Source organism: Nothobranchius furzeri, chromosome 19 (genome assembly GCF_043380555.1).
Source record: "Nothobranchius furzeri strain GRZ-AD chromosome 19, NfurGRZ-RIMD1, whole genome shotgun sequence".
NCBI lineage: Eukaryota > Metazoa > Chordata > Actinopteri > Cyprinodontiformes > Nothobranchiidae > Nothobranchius > Nothobranchius furzeri.
The window spans coordinates 25,300,871-25,322,624 of NC_091759.1; the positions used below are offsets into that span (position 1 = coordinate 25,300,871).

General features: G+C 45.2%; 1 protein-coding gene and 2 long non-coding RNA genes across 3 annotated transcripts in view; 1 reads left to right on the plus strand and 2 right to left on the minus strand.

The window, feature by feature from the left end:
• Window positions 1-2,983: 2,983 nt before the first annotated feature.
• Window positions 2,984-4,682, minus strand: si:dkeyp-92c9.2 (cyclin-dependent kinase 5 activator 1). Its single transcript, XM_054745516.2, has 2 exons — window positions 4,260-4,682; window positions 2,984-4,161 (listed from the first exon to the last, which is right to left on the minus strand). Exon 2 carries the CDS (start codon window positions 4,091-4,093, stop codon window positions 3,128-3,130), a length of 966 nt encoding a protein of 321 aa, XP_054601491.1. The 5' UTR covers window positions 4,094-4,161; window positions 4,260-4,682; the 3' UTR covers window positions 2,984-3,127.
• A 190-nt stretch (window positions 4,683-4,872) lies between these two features.
• Window positions 4,873-11,877, minus strand: LOC139064231 (uncharacterized). The gene is made up of 2 exons (XR_011517311.1): window positions 11,516-11,877; window positions 4,873-5,661 (listed from the first exon to the last, which is right to left on the minus strand). It is a non-coding gene; the product is annotated as an uncharacterized lncRNA (long non-coding RNA).
• Window positions 8,233-21,754, plus strand: part of LOC139064230 (uncharacterized) — a 53,879-nt gene continuing 40,357 nt past the window's right edge. The window contains exons 1-3 of the long non-coding RNA XR_011517310.1: window positions 8,233-8,458; window positions 13,927-13,992; window positions 15,801-15,915. This is a non-coding gene — a long non-coding RNA (uncharacterized lncRNA). The remainder of the gene's footprint in view (window positions 8,459-13,926; window positions 13,993-15,800; window positions 15,916-21,754) is intronic.

Genomic DNA, 21,754 nt, shown 5'->3' on the forward strand with positions numbered 1-21,754 from the left:
TGATTGGATGAAGCAGAATTAGAGCTCCAGCTGATGAGTTAATGGGTTCGGAGGCCGCTCGGATCTAAGGAATGATCGGAGCGGACCGATCCAGCTGATTGGACCAAACATTACATCAAACAGCTAAATGACACTGGTTCTGCTGAGTTCTGACCTTTCCCATCCTCTGTGTGTGTGTGTGTGTGTGGGGGGGGGGGGGCTGAGACACTAGTATTCTTGTCAAAGCCCGGCTCAGACGTCAGTACACAGCTGGAACCAGGACCAGTCCCTCAGAGCTGGTTCAGTGTTCTGGTCCAATAGGACCGGTTCTGATGCCAAATCCTGGGTCAGAATCTGAGTGGGTTCTGGTGGGTCCACAGCAGAACGTGTCTGAGTTGTTCTTCACAGGCATTTTCGTCCATGACTGAAGCTAACTCGTTAGGGATTAGCTCGACCAGCTGAGGGATTAAACCCTTATTCCCACGAGTCCTGGAAGAACTTGTGGGAAATTTTAGTTTGCAAATGGAAAAAGAAAAACCTGGAAACTCACAAGAAACGCATAAATGTTAGTTTTGTCTGAACTCCAGACGAATCCCTGCAGAGCATCACCGATGGAGCTAAAGGCTAACGGTTTGCTGCTTTGACGTTAGCATTAAAGACCAAGTTCACTTGTTCTTTCAACACATCTGCAGTGGTCTCTAGCACAAATGAATGCCTTGTGAGACGAGCTGTATGGGGGAAAAAAGCTCCGGTGCTCCTGTTTCAGGAAGTAGAAGTGAGCCAGAAGGGAGCTTTAGACGACAGGATCTGGAGTCTTACTTCCTGATATTCAGACGTCTCTCCTTTGATTGGCTAACAGCAACGCCACTCTACCACTGACTCTGTTTGCTCTGCATCGTTGATGTTTTATCTCGACAAATAACACAAGCCTGGAGGAGTTCTGCTGTGTGGTGGAGTTGCTAATGCTAACAGTTAGCTTCTACTAGCTGAGACCAAGCCCCCACAATGCGGGTGAAAAATTGAGGCCATCCCGGAAGTAAGAAAAATTGCAGTTCCACCCTCATCCACTAGGGGCTGGTGTCAGAAGCGAGCAAATCCTCATTGACTCCCATGTTAAAAATACCAATTTCACAGCAGAAATAAACATGTTTACAGCCTGTTTCCAAAACATTTTTTTGGTTTAAATGATCTAGTTTACACTCATGACAACTCTGAGGGGGGTGAATGTTTTTCTCACTCTTCTGTTTAAGTGTATTAAAAGCCTAAAATTCTGTATAATTAATGAGCATCAGACCCACGTGACCACAGAGCTAGCTCCGTGGAAAAGCCTCAGTAGAGCCTCGGCCTGGCCTGGAAACTGCTCCGGGATTTTGAGTCTGTGTGTGTGTGTATTCTTGTTTGGATATTTTTTGTGCGATTGTTGGACAAAATGACTTGCTGTGGCATTAATTGCACTAATAGAGCGTCCAAGGAGTCTCCACTTCATTTTTTTCGGTAAGTAAAATTATATTTATGTATTTTAGGTCACTGCCGAGCTGAGCTTAGATTTTAACATGTACTGTTTGACCATGAAATGTAAATGTAATAGGGTAAACCCCAGTGCATTTAACATAATGCTGCACTTTAGAAAATGGGTTGAAATATAACATGTTGGTGGAGCTGGGTTCCCACTATCGGCTTGTGGAGCTCTCGGGAGACCGATGTTTTCCACCCGGTTCTGCCCTCCCTGCAGCTCGGCGCATCTCTGTCTGATCGCGGCGCTTGTCTGCTGTGCGGCTGCCGGCTTGAGGAGGTCTCGGAGACCTCTGTGTTCCACCCGGTTTTACCCAGCGGTCAGCCCGGCGTATCTCTGACTCAGAAGCTCTGGTGTTGTGCACAGTTAACTCCAGTTGTAGCTAGGTTGCTACCTCCGTTAGCTTAGCTCCCACCTCCGCGTTAGCTTTGGGTTAGCTTGTAGCTAGTTCGACCGGGTGTCGTCAGTTGATCCCAGCCTTACAGCCCCACCCTCAGCTCCACCTCTCTTCCCTTTTATGGAATTGTCTGGCCTTGACGGAACCTGTGACACGGTCAAAATGGCGGTGGTGGCCACCTCCCATTTTTCTTCAAAAACTTGTTTTTGGACTCTATGGAAACCCATTGTCCAATATTTATATGTCGATGGCTGGGACGTCAGTTTTTAAGACAACATATAAAGAAACAAAGATAAATGAACAGGGGCCTGTTTCTTTCTTCCTTCACTGAATATATTTATCATTATTCTGCTTTTCAGTGAAAATGGATCGGATCTGACTCCATTAAGGGAATTTTTCAGAAAAATAATAGAAAAGGAAAATGTTGTTTGGAGTCTGCTGCTCTGAGGTGACGCACAACGGTTTTCCAACAGGTTGCATCAGAATATGGACTCAGCCTGAAGAAGCAAAAATCCAGCTTAGACCACCTCAGACAGTAAAACAGACGGGAAATCCACTTCCTGTCCCTGAACCCACGTGCCACAGCAGAACACACACCAGTGTGTGTGTGTGTGTGTGTGTCTACAGCACCACCTAATCCAGTCTGGCCTAGATTAGCCACCAAGGTTCTACAGCGCTGCTGACGGAACGGGCCTGGGAGAGCCTGTAGTAATCTGTTAATCTCATTAATGCCATGGATCTGTGTGTGTGTGTGTGTGTGTGTGTGTGTGTGTGTGTGTGTGTGTGTGTGTGTGTGTGTGTGTGTGCGCGCGGACGCGCTCTGGAAACAATGGAAGTAGTAAACAGCTGATGATCTCGGCTGCCTTCCAGCACAGAACCAACAGACCCACCAGAACCCTTCAGATTTGTGAACAGAAGTCTGAGTGACCCGGGAGGCTCGGCGGGTTCTGGGTTTGGGTCGGCTCCACAGCAGGAATCCCACCTGGACCCATCAGTTTCAGGCTCAATCAGCAAAGAACCTCCAACAGAACCTTCAAATCTGGGCTGAGGAAACGCGGGCTGACCTTTAAATGTGCAGCTGGGACGATCAGTACCAGATCCAGGGGGTCCGGTGGCACCGCATGGGCCCCCCTACTGTGAACCTGCAGAGAAGTTCTGTGGATGTGAGTGGAGGAGCAGAAAGGTGTGTGTATCTGAGTTTGTTCCAGAGGTCAGCAGAACCGGCGCTGACCCAACTCTCACCGATCCAGAACCCGGCTGTAGTCCTGAGGCCCACAGCCGCCTTCGCTCTTGAGCTCGGCGAAGACCTGAGTGAAAAAGTGCGGGTTGGCGTTGATGCGCAGCATCTTGGAGCTGGTGGCGTTGATGATGGCGAGGCAGCGGTCCCAGAAGGCCTCCTTCCCCGCCTCCACCAGGAAGGGCTTGAGTGGGTAGGAGATCTCGTTGCCCATGTAGGAGTAGGACAGGTAGAGACAGGTGAGCAGAATGGCCTGCAGCTCGTGCTCCGACGCCACCAGGTCTCCGTCCACCACGTCCCGACACAGCATGTAGACGAAGACCACGTTGGCGGGTGTGACGAAGGCCTGGTCCTGCCAGCCCTGCAGCAGGAGCGAGCGGTCCACGGCCCGAAGCCAGAGGACCGGGTCAGCCGGGGACAGGAGCTTCAGGCGGTAGCAGCGGCAGCACAGGAACTCCCCGAGACAGCGCAGGAGCTCGCTGGTGGACGCCTGGACGATGACTCGCTTTGGAGACGAGGATCCCTGAGGAACCTTCTTCACGGAGGACAGCTGATGGGGTTTGCTGTAGCCGTGTCCGTGTCCCATCCCATATCCGTAGCCCAGACCCAGTCCTGCTGGGCCCTCATAGCTGGACAGGTTGGCACAAGACACGGACTTCTTCACATTCTCGCGGTTCAGATGCAGGACTCGGTCCTTCTGGTAGATGTTGTTGTTGTTTAGGGGGTCTCCGAGGGCCCCGGCCCCGCCAGGCCCCCTCTTAGCGGTCCCTTTCTTCTTAGTGGAGGCGAACAGCCGCTTCCAGGTGAGCGCTGGCAGGAAGATGGACTGGCTCCTCTTCAGAGTCCGGTCCTTCTGGCTGTTCAGGGAGCGGCTGCTGAGGCTGGGGTAGTGGCTGAGGGAGCCGGGGTGGTTGTCATAGTAACCGGGTTTCCGAGGTCCCGGTGAGAGTGACAGCACCGTTCCCATGGTGGCCAATCAGAACTCCTCACTGGTTTCTGTGGTTCTCAGCATCCAGGTGTGCATGTCCAGGTGAGCTGAAGGAGCAGACACAAGATCAGCAGAGGTCCAGAACCAGATGAGACCTGATCTAAAGGATGTTCTGGTCCAGGTGTCTCGCCTCCGAGCTGCTCACCTGCGTCTCTGAGTCCGGTTCCCGCCCTAGTCCGTGATGGAGTTGTGGAGATTTCTGCCGGTACCGAGAGCCGGAGCGCAACAAACGCGCTGATTGTGTCTCTGCTGCCGGTATCAGGCGGTACCGGGACGCGGCACGAGCGCTGAGTGGGTTGGATCAGAGGACAGAAGCTGATTGTGAGGAACGGCTCATCCTCCTGGACCCGGTACCGGGCGAGACTTCGTCCTGGATTCGGATCCGCGTTCCGGAACTTTCTTTCAGTTCTTTCGCGTCCTCTCCAACACTCCCGAGTCTCCTCCGAACTTCCCCCGGTACCGGTTCTGGACTCAGCTGGAGGTGTGCGCTCACAGAGAGCCTCAGCGGCGGACTGACCGGAGCTCGGTCCCGCGCTGCAGCCCGACCTATGCGGGCGCGCGCCGCGCGTCTCCGCAACGAGCACGCGGCGTCTCAGCTGCTGCCTCATGCACGTGCACAGTCAGACATAAAGACACTATAATAAAATGATTTCATTCATTTTTAAAACAGTCATAAAAAATAAATTAAACTTTGATTTTTCAGAATAAAACTAAATGAGCTGAATAAAAAAGTAGAAATCAAAGAAACACAAATCAGCTGATTTGAAGAAATAAGTTTAATTTCTTGTGTTTGTCTGGATGTTTCCGCTGATTTATGATTTTGTTTGTTAAAAAATAATTCAGTAGAAAATTTTCATGAGTTTGGATTAAAAACAGGAAACATCAAAACAGAGGAGATGAAACCAGGCGAGTTCCGGTTTCCCCGCAGAACCAGGCGGGATGATGATGATGATGAAGAGGAGGATTAGTGCAGGTTTGAGTCACGTGGTCTCCCGCTGTGTAACGGTGGCTGTAGCTCAGAGGATCCGGTCCAACAGGTGATTGAAATGATCCATCGCTTCTGAGGAGCAGGTCCGGAGCATACAGGTGTGTGCTGCTCAGCAGTCTGGGAGAGGTCAAAGGTCATTCACAAACTGTCTGCAGCCTGTCATTCTGCTAAAGGGAAGGTAGCAGCCAAAGGTTAAAGGTCACAGCAGCTCAGTGATGGTTACCCATAATGCACTGCAGCAGCCCCAGCACAGTGGTGGAGGGGCAATGTTTTGGGCTGGTTCTGACCCAACAAGACTCTTTCGGTCCTCGTCTGATATGAGTCCACCTGTCTGAAGATTAGACTGGACTGGGTCATGAAGCAGAACCACAATCCAGCAGCAGGTCCGACAAGATGCTGCAGAAGGCCGGTTCAGGCCAGACAGAAACCTGAGAGTGAGATGTTGTAGCGGGACCTTCAGAGAGCCAAAGAGCAGATTCAGAACTGCTCCAGAACCGCGAGACCCTTCCGACAACGTTCCTGCTGCTGGAGGAGGTTCTGTTGGATCATCAGGTGGAACCTGCAGAGCAGAAACCAGACGTTTACCAACCTGTAGTGATGGAAGAGGACAGAGCAGTTGACGCGTGGGGTGAAATAAAATGTTGTTCTTTTATTTTCTTACAGCTCCATCTGACATTTGTTCCCATAGTCAACCAGTTCTTTCTGTAAACTCCAACATAATCTAACCTGCTTCAGCACGGCCCAAACCTGTTCGCCCCGGCTCCGTCCAGCCCACCTGCGTCCACGTGCACCATGATTAAAGAGGTGGAGACAGACTTGTTCAAAAGTTCAGTGGGTTTGCCTCCATCTAGTGTCTGCTGGAGGCAAACCCGTTCAGGAGAAGAGATTAACCTCCCTGAAACGTTAGCGTTGTGATTTGCAGGAAACTAGAAGATAAAGGTAGCTAACTTCCCCGAGAAGACAGAACGAATTCAGGAAAAAGGAGATTAAAACGAGGAGATCAGAGATCAAAGCTTCCAGGAAAAACCAGAAGAACAAGCGGAGCTGCAAGTGGAGTTTGTGAGTTCAGGTCAGGCTTGATCTAATCGGCTAGTAGCTAACTAGAGGCTTACCAGTGACTAACCAGCTGGTTGTTAACCAGCTGTTAACCAGCTGACAGCAATCCAGGAACATTCAGAGGCAAAAACATCATCAGCCTTTCAGCAGTGGACCTCAGTTCTGTTCAGTGAAGTCCTGTTCTAATGTCAGAGGAGACAGCTGACTGGTGTCTGACCACACACACACACACACACACACACACACACACACACACACACGTGCCTCCATCCTCATTTTCCCCAGCAGCTGCAGGCCTCAGAGCATCTCCTGCACAGCTGACCCGGATACACGACAGCTATGAAAAGAGTTGTTGTTGACCCCCCCCCCCCCCCCCCCACACACACACACACACACAGGAGACGCTAATCTATGTGTCATCCTAATCCCAGAGATTAAAGGTCGACTCCAGCAGAAGTTCTGCAGAGCCTGAAATCTTCACACGGATATAAAAGCGGACTCTGTTCTGATCAGTTTGGGTTTCCTCTCGCTCCGACCCGGATCTCTGACGGAACCGGGATCTCTCCCAAAAGTTCCAAAACAGCTACTTTTCTGGTTCAGCTGCTGGATTCTGTTTTTATATGTTTTAACGTCATAAACACGAGTTTTAAGTTCTCCTCTGGGATCTAATCAGATAAATATTTGTGGTTTTTTTTGTCCACATCATCCAGAGAAGCTGAAGCTGGTCTGCCTCCTGGTGACGGTTTCATGGTGAACCCGTCACCACGACTCGTTTCAGTCAAAATATTATTATTATGATTTTAGTTGAACAAGCCTGAACATAAACAACACTGTTTGTGATGCCGATGCTGCTTTGCTGTGTAGTTTTTATGTATTTTACTATAAAAACAGATTTTATAAACATGGAGGAAGGCTGATGCTGCTTTATTGCATCTTCAGTCATGAGAGGAAAGATGAGACGTCACAGCCAAGTGGGTGAAAATCAGGACGCAGACAGATCGGAAGGACAGAAATGAGAAAACTGGGACTGAGACAATCAGCAGGATGCTGACAGACAGAGTAATCTCAGCTGGGATGCTGCTGGAGGCCGACCGCTTCACCTTGTGACACATCTGCCGCTCTGACTCATCCAGATGCCGTAATCTCAGACAGCACACAGGGATTAACGCTTGTTTCAGGCCACTTTCAGGCTTCCACACCTGCCTTCACCTGTTTCTGTCTCTATTTGATCCACAAACATGTGAAACAGAGGATCAAAGCAGCAGAAATCAGGAATCTTCTCTGTCCAGAACACAAAAAGACCTGAAACCATCACGTTTAACTAATCTGATCAGAAGCTGTGCAGCTGAAGACGCTTTTAACCTCTTCACAAGGATGTTTTAGTCTGATCCAGTCACGTGACCAACGCAGACGTCTGGGTTCTGTCTGGCTCTGCTGTGGTGATGCTGCCCTCTGCTGGACAAACTGTTGCTGTTAAAAATAAAAATAAAAGACTTGAAAGATGTTTAAATCTGCTCAAGAACAAATTTTATTATTTATTTATTAATCGTTGACTTTAATAAAAATAACTAAATATTTCTTTTATTGTTTTATTTTAGAAAAGGATCTGTAGACATGCTGTCTGCTTCTTGTTCAGCACTTTAGGCAACAGGAGCAAAAGGTCATCATGTAAACAATGAGACTGTGCGTCATCAGTGCAAAAGCATGTTTCTGGCTTTGAAGTTTGCAAATAAGTTTGGTCTATTATTAATTTGACGGTAAATTAGAATCAAGGTTTGATGCTCAGTTGAAGAAACAAGAGAAAAAAGTTTTATAATTTGACCAAATCAGAAGGAAACTCCAGAGGAAATAAGTAAAGGTGAAAAAAGACCAAAATGAGGACACAGTAGGAAAAATTGCAAATACATAAATAACCGAGTGATTATTTTAAAATTATAATATTAAATCAAAGATATTTAATATTTTAGATAAAAACGAAAATAAAACAAATTTGAGAATTTATTTTGATTAACGCTGGATTTCTAACTGGAAACATTTAAACATCAATTAAATTATAATTTTTTTTTTCTGAACGAAAACAATCCCATCCAAGATGGCGGCCGAATGTCTATGTCAGTGGGCGTGGCCTGTAGAAAGCGCGTGCAGCGGTTAGATGCTAGCTAGCTCACCTGTGAAACACGAACTAAAACTAATGTAATAATAGCCCAAAGTTTTAGAGGTTAAAGAGCGGTAAATAATAAATTCATATCGAATTCATCCGCTCATCTACTCGCTTACAGCAGCGGCAGTGAAACGTTCAGGTAAAAGTCTTTTGCTATTTGTTAGCTAACTTTGCTAACCGTAGTTAATCAGGAACACGTTCTCGTGTTTATAGGCTTAATAAAAATGAATAATTACTGGTTGGTTAGCTAAAACTAAAGCTAAACTAAAAAACGGCTAAACTGCAGGTTTGTTAGCTGAATATGAAGCTAAATGACACATTTTTGGCTCAATAGTCCCTCTTCTGGACCTGTTTACATTCGCTTCTAAACATTTGAAGCTGGTTGGATTTCTTCACTCTATTCTTCTTTACAAAAGTCGACTGTTTAAAGTCAAAATGCTCACGTGAATATTAATATTTAAAGCTATAAGCTGTGTCTCAGGTGGAGCCACAAACTGCTAGCCGTGCTAATTAGCCTGATTTTCTCTCAGCAGCTGCGCTGATTTTAATCTTTTGACTCTAAACGCAGAGCTGCTTCTGACGGGTGAAATAATGAAGCTCAAAGGGCAATTAATGAAAGGGATGAGCCAGAGTTAGCTCTGTGAAGCTGACCCCCGTCAGCTTCAAAAGTGGAGGCAAATAGGCTGCTCGGTTAGTGCTTCGTTTGTGCTGATTTGTGCAGGTGAAACTGACGTTTGTGCTGCTATGGTTTCTGAGATATATGCTTGACAACGTTTTTTTCAAATGCCATGTGTGCCTTTTATTTGTAAATGAGTTCAACAAAGTTTTGCAAGAAAACCTGTCTCCTTTATGTTTTTAAATAATCTTTATTTGTTGAACATATACAGTAGTAATCAAAGTTACTTTTACAAATATTTTTCTTTCATCAATATGAGATATCATTAAAAAATTATAAGTACACCACTAGGATTTAAACACCCACCACCAATCTCCAAGGGCTACCCTTCCTAACCACTGTCCCACAGACCCTGCTGCAAATACCAGTACAAGGGCAAAGCATAGCACAAAGAAAACCTCTTTTATTTAAAATTGTTTTACTTTATTGTGAACAGAACAATCATCATTTACATCAATGTCTTTCCACAAACGAACAAGCTAGCAGTGTTGCCATCAATACAAAGATTTTGGTTGGAAAAAAAGTGTAAAAAGTAGGTTTTTATTGGATTTTTTTTACTACCCATGGTATTTTCTGAACAAGGTAAGAGAATTGAAATTAAACTATACATGCTAAGTTAATACAGGATGTAATACACATTAAAATTCCCCAACAAGCCAGAAAGTGTGATTTTTTTAAGCATTTAATATTTTTAGAAACGGATGCTTTTATTTGCTAATTCAGGAAAACTTAATTAGGCTTAATAAAGCAATTCAAAAATAGCCAGGACACTGAACAAAAGTGCTATATAGTACATGTTTAAGTATAAAACAATATTCAGACAGAATAATAGAAACAATTAAACGGCATTTAATTTAATTACATTACATTTTAATAGCACTATAAAAACAAATGGTCAAATATTTCCATGTGTATACTGGTGGAGAACTGGGTTTCTCCATGCTGATTATATAGCCTAGGCATCATTTGATCCATCCTAATCAAACTTTCTTTTAATTCTGATTTAGATGCCTCAAAAGCCATCTGTAGGCAGAGACTCAGTTTTTGAAATCCTTTGCAATTCAAAAGAGGCCAAATTCCAAAATGGCAAAATAGCCACTCCAACTGCCCCAGTATGGACAGAGATGAGTCATCAGCTAGAAGACAAGATGTCAGCAAAAGCCCTGTACACCTTTGTGAAGCTGAACAGATATAACATCTGGTCAGTTTTGGAAATCACTGATCAGGAACATGATGGTGAAACAGAGGTTGATTCCGGTGACATTTCCTCTGGACAAGAAAACTGGCTGGCCTTTAAACTTGAGGTACCTTTTGAGCACTGGGTCAAGTTCATTCCAGAAAAGGTTAAATATAAGGACAAGTTCTCATTTTCAAAAAAGAGAATACACTATTTTGAAGCCTGGCACTTGTTGTGGCCCTCAGTGAAGCGGAAGGTGATGACAGTTCTGGAGCCCCTCTTGCATCAGAAACAAGCAAAAAATATCTGAAAGCCCAAATTGCTGATGACTCCATCATCGTTCCTGACGAGAAGACGGAAGAAAGTGGCAGAGAGGAATCTCTTGATGAGATCCAGACATACGACAGTGGATAACAGAAATATGTGAGGAGAGCAGGTCACTTGCTTCAGCTGATGGGGACAGGGAAAATATTCACTTCCTTCCTGACATTATTCCACATATGGTAAGACTTGCAAGTTACTTGCCACTCTGGACAGGAATAATGGTCCCTGCATTAAAGCAGCACTAAAAAAGTAGACTATTGTGGTCCATTTTGGAGCAGTTTGGGAATTTGATGATGTCATCATGCTAAATTAAAACGTGTAATATCTCAGAAACCATAGCAGCACAAACGTCAGTTTCACCTGCACAAATCAGCACAAACGAAGCACTAACCGAGCAGCCTATTTGCCTCCACTTTTGAAGCTGACGGGGGGTCAGCTTCACAGAGCTGCCAGAGTTGTGTTGACAGATGCGGGACCTGTCTCACCAGCAGCCTGTCTCGCAGACTGAGAGCCTGAACATGTTCCTGCTCCAGACAGACAGACAGACAGACAGACAGCTGCTGCTGGGATGGGTCTGTCCGTCCGCACTGCAGCGTCTCTTTCCGCCACTAGAGGGCAGCAGACACCCAGGAAAGTCCAGCGCTTTCTTTAAATCGTGTTTTTGGTCCTTTTTGCTGTTCGGCTGCTGCTGAATCACTTTCTGCCAGTTCAGTCTTGATGGAACCGGTTTCTCAAACTCATCCAGAGTTGGTACAGCAGCTACTGCACATCAGCTGACTGTTCGTTTATTACAACTGGGATCAACATCAGTGACAGACTGGTATGACTGGTATGCTGCTGGAGTGGAAGAAAAGCATTAGCGACATTACAGATCATTACTTCAGCGCTCATTCAGTCCGCATCTATCTCCAGTCACATAAACCTTCTGGTCCTAAACTTGTTGCTTTTCATCCTTTTATGAGAGATGTGAACAAGAGAGAAGGCTCCTCCCCTGACTGATTCATACTGAAATGACTTACCTGGAGTAGCGTGGATCAGAAAGTATTTTTAGTGTTCTGCGCAGATCTTCAGCTGTGGTGGTCATTCTGATGATGTTTTTTTCTTCTGAGGAGAACATCCAACATTTTTATGATCTGGTGTTCAGGCTGTAGTTCCAGATTTCGTGCTAAGCTAAGCCAACAGGTCGCGCTTCATTTTTAGATGCAAACACAAAGCTAACACTCAGCCAGCCCAGATGACATCACCAGCATCTCACAGGGCTGCCATGGTAACGGATGTCTGGATATTCTCATTACAGTTTAGTTTCTCTATTATCCATGTGTCTCCAGCTCCTCACGAAGTTTCTGCTCAGCCCTGCAGCCCATAATAATCAGGGTTAGGGTCATTGTTGACGAGATTCACTCTGAGAGGACTCGAGCATCAGTGGGTCTGATGGTGTGTGTGGCTGTGTGGGGGGGGGGGGGGGGTGAAGGGGGGGTCAAACCTGTTAACCTTTCCCCTGAAGGTCACACCATTCACACACAAACACACACTCTGATCCCGCCGCTTTCATCGCCCCACAGACATCTCATCCTCCAGCAGCTCCGCGTGTTTCCCTCCATCGCTCGGTGCTACAGCGCTCTGACAGATGAGACGCACGCCGACTCAAACTGCTGCAGGAGCGGCGCTGGTGGTGGCGCCTTTGGCGTGAAGGTGGCGTGTCTGAGTCGTGTTGGGATTAATGGGGCCTGGAAGTAAAGCCTCTGTTTGAGGCTTCTGGGACATCTTGTTTGTTGTTGTAATGCTGCCTGTGGTGTTAACCTGTGACCCTGATGACCTCTGACCTGCTGCTCCATCCACGCGTCAAGGAGAAAGCTTGTCGGGACAGAAACATCCGGAACGCCGGTGATTAGTGTTGGCGCGTTCCAGGCGTGATCAAAAAGATGTGACGCGTGTTCGGGGTGTCAGAGATCAGACCTGTGATCTATTCTATTCTATTCTATTGTGATCCAGTCATGCCGAGACTATTCTGGCCGAGTGTATTTTTGTCGACTCTATTCTAGTTTTCAGGCTGCAGAACGTTTCAGAACCAGGAAACGGTTTGAATAGGTGGAGAAAGGGAATCCTTCTTGAATAACTGGGCGGATTTTTTAGAAACCGACTTTCTCTGAATGAAGTTCGAAGCAGCAGACTTCATGGCTGCTGAACTCTGATGATTATTTATTTAAAAAGTGATTTTAATTATGTTCTCTTCTGTGGTTCTGCAAGAATTTAGTCTTTTTTTCTGAGGCGTCAAGAAGTATTTAAATAACTGAGGAAGGAGAAATCTGCTGAACGATCTTCGTTTATAAAGATGCACCGATTGTGATTTAGAGCCGATACCTGCAGAGCTCCAACCTGCTGACAGAATTAATGTAAAGACTTTAAATATTTCTGGTAAACTTATAAAAGGTTTAAATGAAATGAATAAAAACAAAGTGTTGGTGAAATCCTCCAGCTCCATCTGACCTCGGCGACCTTTCAGCAGTGAGTAGATCTGATGGATTCTGCTCCTTTTCTTAGTTTCGGCTACAGAAAAACAATTTTAATCAACAACAAAAGGATCATTTAGTCACATTCAGCTCTTATTTAGCCTGAACTCTTGTGGCGTTTTTAAACATCAGAACAAATAAAGGTGGCAGACTGAGGGCAAAACACACTGGTGCTACATGACCCTTCATAAAATAAAGCTTCATTATGTTGCCTTATGACCCTTTTTGTCTTTGGTGTAGCAGTATCTTTCCATACGTCTCAGTTTTAAACACCTGTTTGAGCCTCCAGGCTCCCGTAGCAGCTCTGTCTGTTTCAGTTCTAGTTTTTACACAAAAACCTGAACATTACCGTTTTTATTCATAGAGCACATTTAAAAGCAGCATGTCAGCTGACCAAAGGGCTTAAACACGAGAGGGCGATGTACAAACCTAACGCTAAAAGAGCGTCACAATCAGGTAACATAAAACAGAACGTTGAAAAATAAAATCTAAAATCAACAACGCAGCAGAATCAAAAACAAAACATAAACATTTAGTCACAAAATAAATAAATAAAAATGACCAAATAGAGCAAAAGAGAGAAAATCCGTAGAATAAAAAATAGAAACTAGAACAAAATCCTCCGAGAGATTCCCGGCTGGAGCCCTTCTGCAGAAGTGTGACTGAATATTTACGTATTTCATATCTTCTGTTGTCTGTGTGTTCTAGCTGATAAAACGCTGTTATTACCTCTCTACCAATACTTCCGTCAAACATTTGGAAATCAGCTGATAATTATTCCTTTATTTTCTCATCCGTAATATTTCTGGGAGAACAATAAAGAGAGAATTTAAAAGTTGAATTCAGGTAATTAACTGAAGTTTTGAGTAAAACTGCTGTTGACTCCGCCTCCACCTGTCCCCACCTGTCCTCTCTCCCAGGTGCCGTCTCCTCTCGGACGGACGTTTGGTTCCAGATCTTTCCGGCGGTCGGAGGAGAATCTGGAGGTGGGTCATCACAGCCATCAGCACCAAACACGTTCACATAATCTTCAAAGCCGGTCGCCTCCGCATGCGATCCGACTCCGACCTCGGGAGGAACGCTTAGAGAAGGCAGACATCTTGCATTCCTCAGCCCATTCCACAAAGTACAATAACTTCCTTGAATTCTTCGACCCCCGGCAGCGGAGCCAGGGCACATCCTGTTGTCCTCGCAGCGCTTCCTGCACATGCGGCTCAGTCCGGTCCTCTCGTTGCCGTGGCGACAGGAAAACACTGAACTCGGAATGAACGGGCGGGTATCGCTCGAGCGGTCCGATCTGGCTCACGCTCAGATGTTCTTGGCTTCGGCTGTTTTCTTCTGACTGATGTTAAGCTTGTTTTGATCCACATGAGCAGAAGAGGGCTGGGCTGAAGGAACCCGAGCAGAACCGGAGCTCCACTTCTCAGTCTGACAGAATCCAACTGGTTCAGCAGTCAGAGCAGCGGTGGGCAACCTGGGGCCACGATGAGGATGCTGAGTCCACACCTGGCTGCTAGTTTAAACCCGAACGAATGTATGGTTCTGTGTTTGTGCCGAACCGGTCGTGTACTGGAACAGATCCAGTAGACCCTGGGTGGTTTTGTTTGTGTTAAACTGGGAGAAGTTGTGTGTTTTTGGACCTTTAAGAGAATCTTTGTTGCTGAAAACAATCGGCTACAGAGATGAAATCCTCCAGAGTCTCTGAGATTTCAGAGTTTTTGTTTAATCGGCTGAATAAAGCCTGTAATAGCAGTGTGTGTGTGTGTGTTTGTGTGTGTGTGTGTGTGTTTTATAACCACATTCCTGCAGACTTTCACTTAGTCAATCCAGGAAGCTCCCAGGTTCCTGCGGCGTTCCTCCAAGGATTCAGGAACCAGGAAGTCACTGCAGCAAACATGAAAGGGGTCTCATCTTATTACTGTTAGATATTATTTATTTATTAATGGTGTGTGTGTGCGTGTGTGTGTGCGTGTGTGTGTGCGTGTGTGTGTGTGTGTCAGACCCCCATGCCCTGATGGGATGAGGATGAGCAGTCTGCTGGAATGGACCAGATAGCAGACAGGTGGTGAACTGTGACATCACATGTCAGGTAGGCAGTTGAGACCACCTCACCTCTCCTGTGGGAGGGGCTGACCCGTTTACCTGCAGGCTGAATGACACACCCCTCTTTACTGCGAGAAAACATGGTGGCTGGCCCCGTCGGGCTGCGTCTGTTAAACCTGGGCCTGCTCAGTAGGAAAAGGGTCGGGCCTCGGGTCGGGCCTCGGTGCCGCTGGCGGCCCAGCACGAGGAACGGCGCGGTCACGTCGGTGCGGTGATGAGGGTATTCGTGACTCTAACACTTTTCTTCATGATGCACCTCGTGAGTTTTCACGCCTTTGGGCGAAGCGTATCTGATGGCACGCCGGATGCCTTCGTCTCAGCAGGGGTGCGGCTCTCCTCGGATATTCTGGAGATCCTGTTGTTATCTGACTAACCCCTACACAACCAGCCCCACACACACAAACTACATCCAAACATCACTGGAAGGATTTCACGTCCTGCGGCACCTAAACGCGACCTGTTCAGTGAGTGAGGTCTTGATGCTTCTCTGTTATCCAGTCATCGGCCCATTTCTACGCTGCCATTTCTTTCCAAGGTCCTTGAGAAAGTTGTCTTTAAGCAACTGTTGGACCATCTATAATAACCAAATTTTAGACGTTTTTCAACCAGGTTTTAGAGCAAAGCATGGTACTGAAACTGCACTAGAGAGATATTTACATTTCCACTGATGCAGTCTTGTTATTGCTCCTAGATCCGACCGCAGCCTTGGATACTCCTGATCGTGTCATACCTCCTGATCGTCTGGAGGAGTTTGCTGGTCTCTCTGGTTCAGTGCTCAGCTGGATGAGTTCCTACCTGCCTGACAGGTATGTGACTGTTGGGATTGGAAATGTGAGCTCGAGTGATGCTCCTCTTAAATATGGGGTCCCACAGGGCTCTGTACTTGGTCCCCTGCATTTCAGTCTGTTTGCTCCCACTTGGGGCCATCTTCAGGAAATATGAGCTTGACTTTCATTCCTATGCTGATGACTATCAGGTCTACGCTCCTACTAAAGCCAAGGAAGTAGCTCTAATGTGTGTTAGTGAGGTTAATGATTGGATGTGTTGTAATTTCCTGCAGATTAACGATTCTAAGACGGAGTTGATTATGTTTGCACCGAGTGGTGCTCCTGTAGTTACTCAGTCTTTGATGAGTGGCTTTTCATATTGTGCAAAGGATGTTGTGTCTAATTTGGGTGTTAAGATTGATTCTCAGCTTAAAGGGACTTTTCAGTCTTTTGAATTTTTATGCTCGTGATTGCCCCCTCAGGCCAAAAGCGTAACGGCAGCTTCAATAGTAGGCTTGTGCACGAGGTGCGCATGCTGTACGTGCACACTCCTTAACGAAAATAACAACTGAGACAGTCCCGTGTGTGTGTGTGTGTGTGTGTGTGGCCCGGAGGACAGAACACAGGAGAACGTGCAGCTAATGAATTAAATAATGTGGTTCTGTAGCTTTCTCTTCAGCACAGCCGACAAAGGTTTATGATGGGTCAGTCCTCCTGCATGCTCAGATCATTCCCTTCCCTTGCTTGAAAAATTGTTCCAAAATGAAAGTTGAACCCACATGAATTCAATGCCGTTCGGCGAGTCTCAAATAAAAATGTGGGCATCTTATATATATAGCCATGCCAATGCAGAATTCCGTTCCCATTTGTGTTTTTACGCTCGGATAATGTCAGAAGGAACTCTGTTGAGGATGCTGACTAAGATTGGTTTGGGTCCAGCGTCACTTCCTGCTCCAGATCGGAGACTGGACATGAATCTGGAAGGTTAACATTCCTTAGAGATGGAAGATTTCAACATTTATTTTCTGATTACAGCCATCATTACCTCTGAATAAACGTCCTCGATGGTTTACAGTCGGGTACGTCGGTTCTGTTTGGATTCTGGTTTCTTTTATTACTTTTTTTAAATTATTATTTTTCTCTTTTTTAATTTCATTCAAACTAAAAACAAAACATATAAACAATAAGAAACACATAACAAAAAATCAAATTTGAAGGAAAAGGAGCAGAATGAAGAAAAAAATCTTATAATTTCTGTCCCCTTTTTCAGTAGAAATAATGTATTTATATATAATTACCATTAGTCACACACACACACACACACACACACACACACACACACACACACACACACACACGCACACACACACACACACACACACACACACACACACACACACACACACACACACACAGATTGATTTTAAACTGTTTCCTGTTTAAATTCCAGAGCGATCATGATCATTGATTTAATTAACATTTTCATAATTATTTAGTTCTCAATTTGGTACATTTTTGAATATATTAAATGACAGTTTTTAATTTCCCTTTCAAGGTTATTCCATAATTTAACACCATCTACAGATATATTCCACTCCTTAACTTTAGTTCTAAATCTGGGTTTTGTAAACGCATCAGCTTCTTTCAGCGTGTAATTAGTTCTCTTTTCAAATTTCCTCTGAATGTTTGTTGGCAGAGTACCTAAACTGGCTTTATACATGGTGTTTAAGATTTTCCAGTCTTTTAAATCATGAAATTTCAGTAATTTATATTTAATAAACAACAGGTTTGATGGATCTCTACAGCCACTATAATTGATGATTCTCAGAGCTCTTTTCTGTAAAATAAATAAGGGTTGTGTGTAGTTTTTGTATGTTGCTCCCCAGATTTCTACACAATCAGTGAATTGTACAACGCCAACAAACCAGAATTAGTCAGTAAAAACTCGACTCTGTGTAATACTCCTAAGGATTTGGCAATTTCACCTTTTATGTAACTAATACAGGATTTCCATGACAAGTCTTCATCAATAAGAACTCCAAGAAATTTAGTTTCTTTTACTCTTTGAATTGCAATCCCATCTATTCCCAATGACACATCACTGTTCTTTTTATCATTAAACAGTAAAACATTTGTTTTATTAAGATTCGGTGTCAATCTATTTATATCAAACCAGTTTTTAATTTTATTCAGTTCATCATTTATCACTTTAGCCACCTCCTCAATATTTGATCCCGAGTAAAACAGTGTTGTATCATCTGCAAATAGAACGGTACCGAGTGCCTTAGACGTTAATAAACAAAATGAACAGTTTTGGTCCGAGGACCCACCCTTGTGGCGCTCCACAATTAATTTCACATAGTTTTGATTTATGGTCCTTTATCCGTTTGTTTTCTTTTGATCTGGATCGGTTTGAGACGTTTCAACCACAGAAGAGTTGAAGAGTTGCTTTTCTGCTGCTTTGAGACGAGCATCTGCTCCTGTTCTGGTTTCAGAGAAGAAACCTCTCCAAGTCCAGTTGGATTATTCCTGGATTAATACGAGAATCTTAAATCAAGATGTGAAATGATCTGGTTTCAGTAATTAGACCAAGCCGAACCGGACTACCTCAGAGGGATCAGGCTAGTCTTTAGATGTGCTGCGATTGGATCAGAACTTTGTAAACACATTACACTCTGTGATGTCATGGCGTCGGAGTCTGAACCCAGACCACGGTTAGTGGGAAAGATGAAAATGCTTAAATGTCCTTTCTGACTCTCTGACCTGCTTCAGCCATACGTTTCTTCTTCAGCTCCCTGATCTGCTCCCGGTCTTCCCAAACACCAAACTGAAGCCTTCAGTTTCCTCCAGATATCCAACAGAAATCCTCACTTCCTGTTTTGAAATCTCTTTCAAAAGCAACTACAAATCTCATTTATTGTGATGGGAACATTAAACCGTTGCCCGTGTTAATGTCCTTGGATATCAGCATCCTGTATCCATGTAACCAGGAAATACTTTCACGACTCAGATTACAGACTGAGAAACTCGTCTAGACGTCCTGAACGGTGTGCCAAGAAAACCCAGCTCAGCTGAAAGGCACAGACTCTGGTTCCTAAAGGCCACTGTCACCTTTGTGTTGAGTGCATGTTGTGTGTTTCCATGGTAACCACCGGCAAAGCATCAACACACTTCAGCCTTTGTCCCACATCAGATTTTTTAACCTCTAGAAACTGATTTTTCTGTAGAGATGAAGCCTTTCTGGTGCTTTTCTCATCGTTCTTCGACCATGCTGCTAGCTACCTGTTAGCTACCTGTTAGCTACCTGGTTAACTGCAGCCTCTTGAAGGGACTTTTCGGACTTTGAATTTTTATGCTCGCGATCGCCCCCTCAGGCCAAAAGTGTAACGGCAGCTTCAATAGTAGGCTCGTGCATGAGGCGCGCATGCTGTACGTGCACACTCCTTGACGAAAATAACAGCTGACACAGTCCCTTGTGTGTGTGTGTGTGTGTGTGTGTGTGTGTGTGGCCCGGAGGACAGAGGACAGGAGAACACACAGCTAATTAATTAAATAATGTGGTTCTGTAGCTTTCTCTTCAGCACAGCCGACAAAGGTTTATGATGGGTCAGTCCTCCTGCATGCTCAGATCATTCCCTTCCCTTGCTTGAAAAATTGTTCCAAAATGAAAGTTGAACCCACATCTTTTTTATCTGTGAATTCAATGCCGTTCAGCGAGTCTCAAATAAAAATTTGGGCATCTTACTGTAAAAAATATACCATTAATGTAAAAAATTAACTCTAAATGAACTATGTTCACATCCAGAATCAAACCCAGGTTTTCTGCATGAGAGTCAGACATCTTACAAGGTGAGCTACACACCAGTAGCATTTGATGTATCTGTAACGTTTATATCCTTGATGACAGCTGAAACAACGTCAAACCAAAGAACGGTTCGGAGTGAAAATGGCTATTTTGTTGCTAATTAGCAGGAAATATCTAGAAGAAAGTTCTACAGAAAGTAGCTAAGGGTCCTCAGAAATGTAGCTAGCTTTGTCACTAGGCGTTAGGAACAGCGACAAAGTGGCACTGCCTCTCTCTCTGCTGCTAAAGCTACGGATAGCAAATGCTACGGGCGATGCCTGAGCGTGAACGCGCATGAAGCAGCCTGCTCGACCCGAGCATCTCTCTTTTTCTGTGATTTTACAGAAAAACAGGCAATCACAGTAAAAATGCCAGGGCTCATTCTACAGGACCAGGGCATTGCAGGAGAATGTATGAAGAAGAACTTTATTATTTCTATACATGTTTTGGCTGTCAAACTTCCATAATGCACCTTTAACTAGTCCAGTGGGAAGTTTACTTCGTGAACTAAGAGATTGTTTTGAGTTTAGAAAAGAACTGTTCTGTAAGTTTAATCGGCACCATGCTGACCGGACGCGCGATGACCAGTCAGAGACGCAGAAGCAGCAAGCTAGCAGGAGCGACGCCTGCTAACGCTACAAAGCTACTGGTTGTTTGTTTAAAAGGATTCAAACGTTACTCGCTCATCTCGTCTTGTTTTTAACTCCAGATGTTGTTCAGTCCTGCTCCGCAGGAACGTACTACACAGTTCAGGAGTTCATGTCCTTGAAGATAATTAGGTGCTTTAATTATTATAATGGCGAATCATTATAGCTGCTGTTGCTAGGCAACACGGAGGTGGGTAAGACTGATGCCTTATGGGTAGTAAAAACCATTTCACACATGCGCTTGACCTTCCACCACAGCTCTGTGTGTGCGTGCGTGCGTGCGTGCGTGTGTGTGTGTGCGCGCGTGTGCGTGTGTGTGTGTGTGTGTGTGCGTGTGTGTGTGTGTGTGTGCGTGTGTGTGGTGATTGACATTTAACAATCAGAGGATCAGCTCGTATTTGAGCTGAATGCAGCCTCGGGTTTGTTTCTGCGTTGCAGCAGAGGTAACCTCATTAGTTTCAGATCTTTGTGGCTGAACGTCGTGCAGCAGGGAGTGTTTTGTGAAAACCATTTGGCCCATGGCAACATTTTTTCTCCCAGCTCCTGTCCTAATTAGACGTACGGTAGCTCTCAGATCAAAGACAACACAGGCAAACACATCAGAACCTGTCTGTCACAACTCCCACGAGGAGGAACTAGTTCCAGTTCGACCTGAACCACAAACCAACCATTACAGAGACAAACAACAACAACTGGTCTAAACGTCACAGAGGACTCGGACTCTGGTGGAGTCGGGCTGCTGTTCTGGACCAGAATCCTTTGATCTTCATCGGAGCTGTCCGGTGCTTCTGGGCGGGAACTCCTCAGGAGGAGCGGCAGGAATGTACCTCCGCCTCGGGGCACATCAGCGTAATGGCTGAGTGGTTTTTGTTCTGCGTTAAACAGGCGTGTTGATGGAATGACGTTCAGAACGCTTCTGTGTTCGGGCCACATCAAACTTTTATGCTCTAAAGTTTAACCCTTTAAAGCCTGAAATGTAAAGTTATAAAAAACTTGTTTTTAATCGTTTTTGTTAAAAAGGACAAATTATGCAAAATTCTTCTGCCTCTACAAACCCATTCATCCGTTTTCTGTCAGTGTGTGGTTTCTGCAACGATGTGCCTGAAATGAGCCGTTTCAAAAGAACCCCGTTTGTGACTTCACAAAAAGGACATTAGCATAGAACCCCCTCCCCTTCCTGTCAATGAATACGGAGGCTTCTGCTCTGGACATGGAGCAGCATCCCCACTACGAGCCCCTCCCGGAAAGCTGAGCTCCTCGTCTCATAGCAGCCAATCAGGGGGTGAGTGGGCGTGGCAGAAGCAGCTAAAGGTGACAGAGCCCTAAAATGGCTCATTCTGGAAGGCGCTGAAACTATGAGTGAAACTTGTGAGACCAGAGAACTCCA

What these genes read in the sequence shown, in the direction of transcription:
- si:dkeyp-92c9.2 (XM_054745516.2), bottom strand. Translation starts at nt 4,093, where the DNA reads ATGGGAACGGTGCTGTCACTCTCACCGGGACCTCGGAAACCCGGTTAC.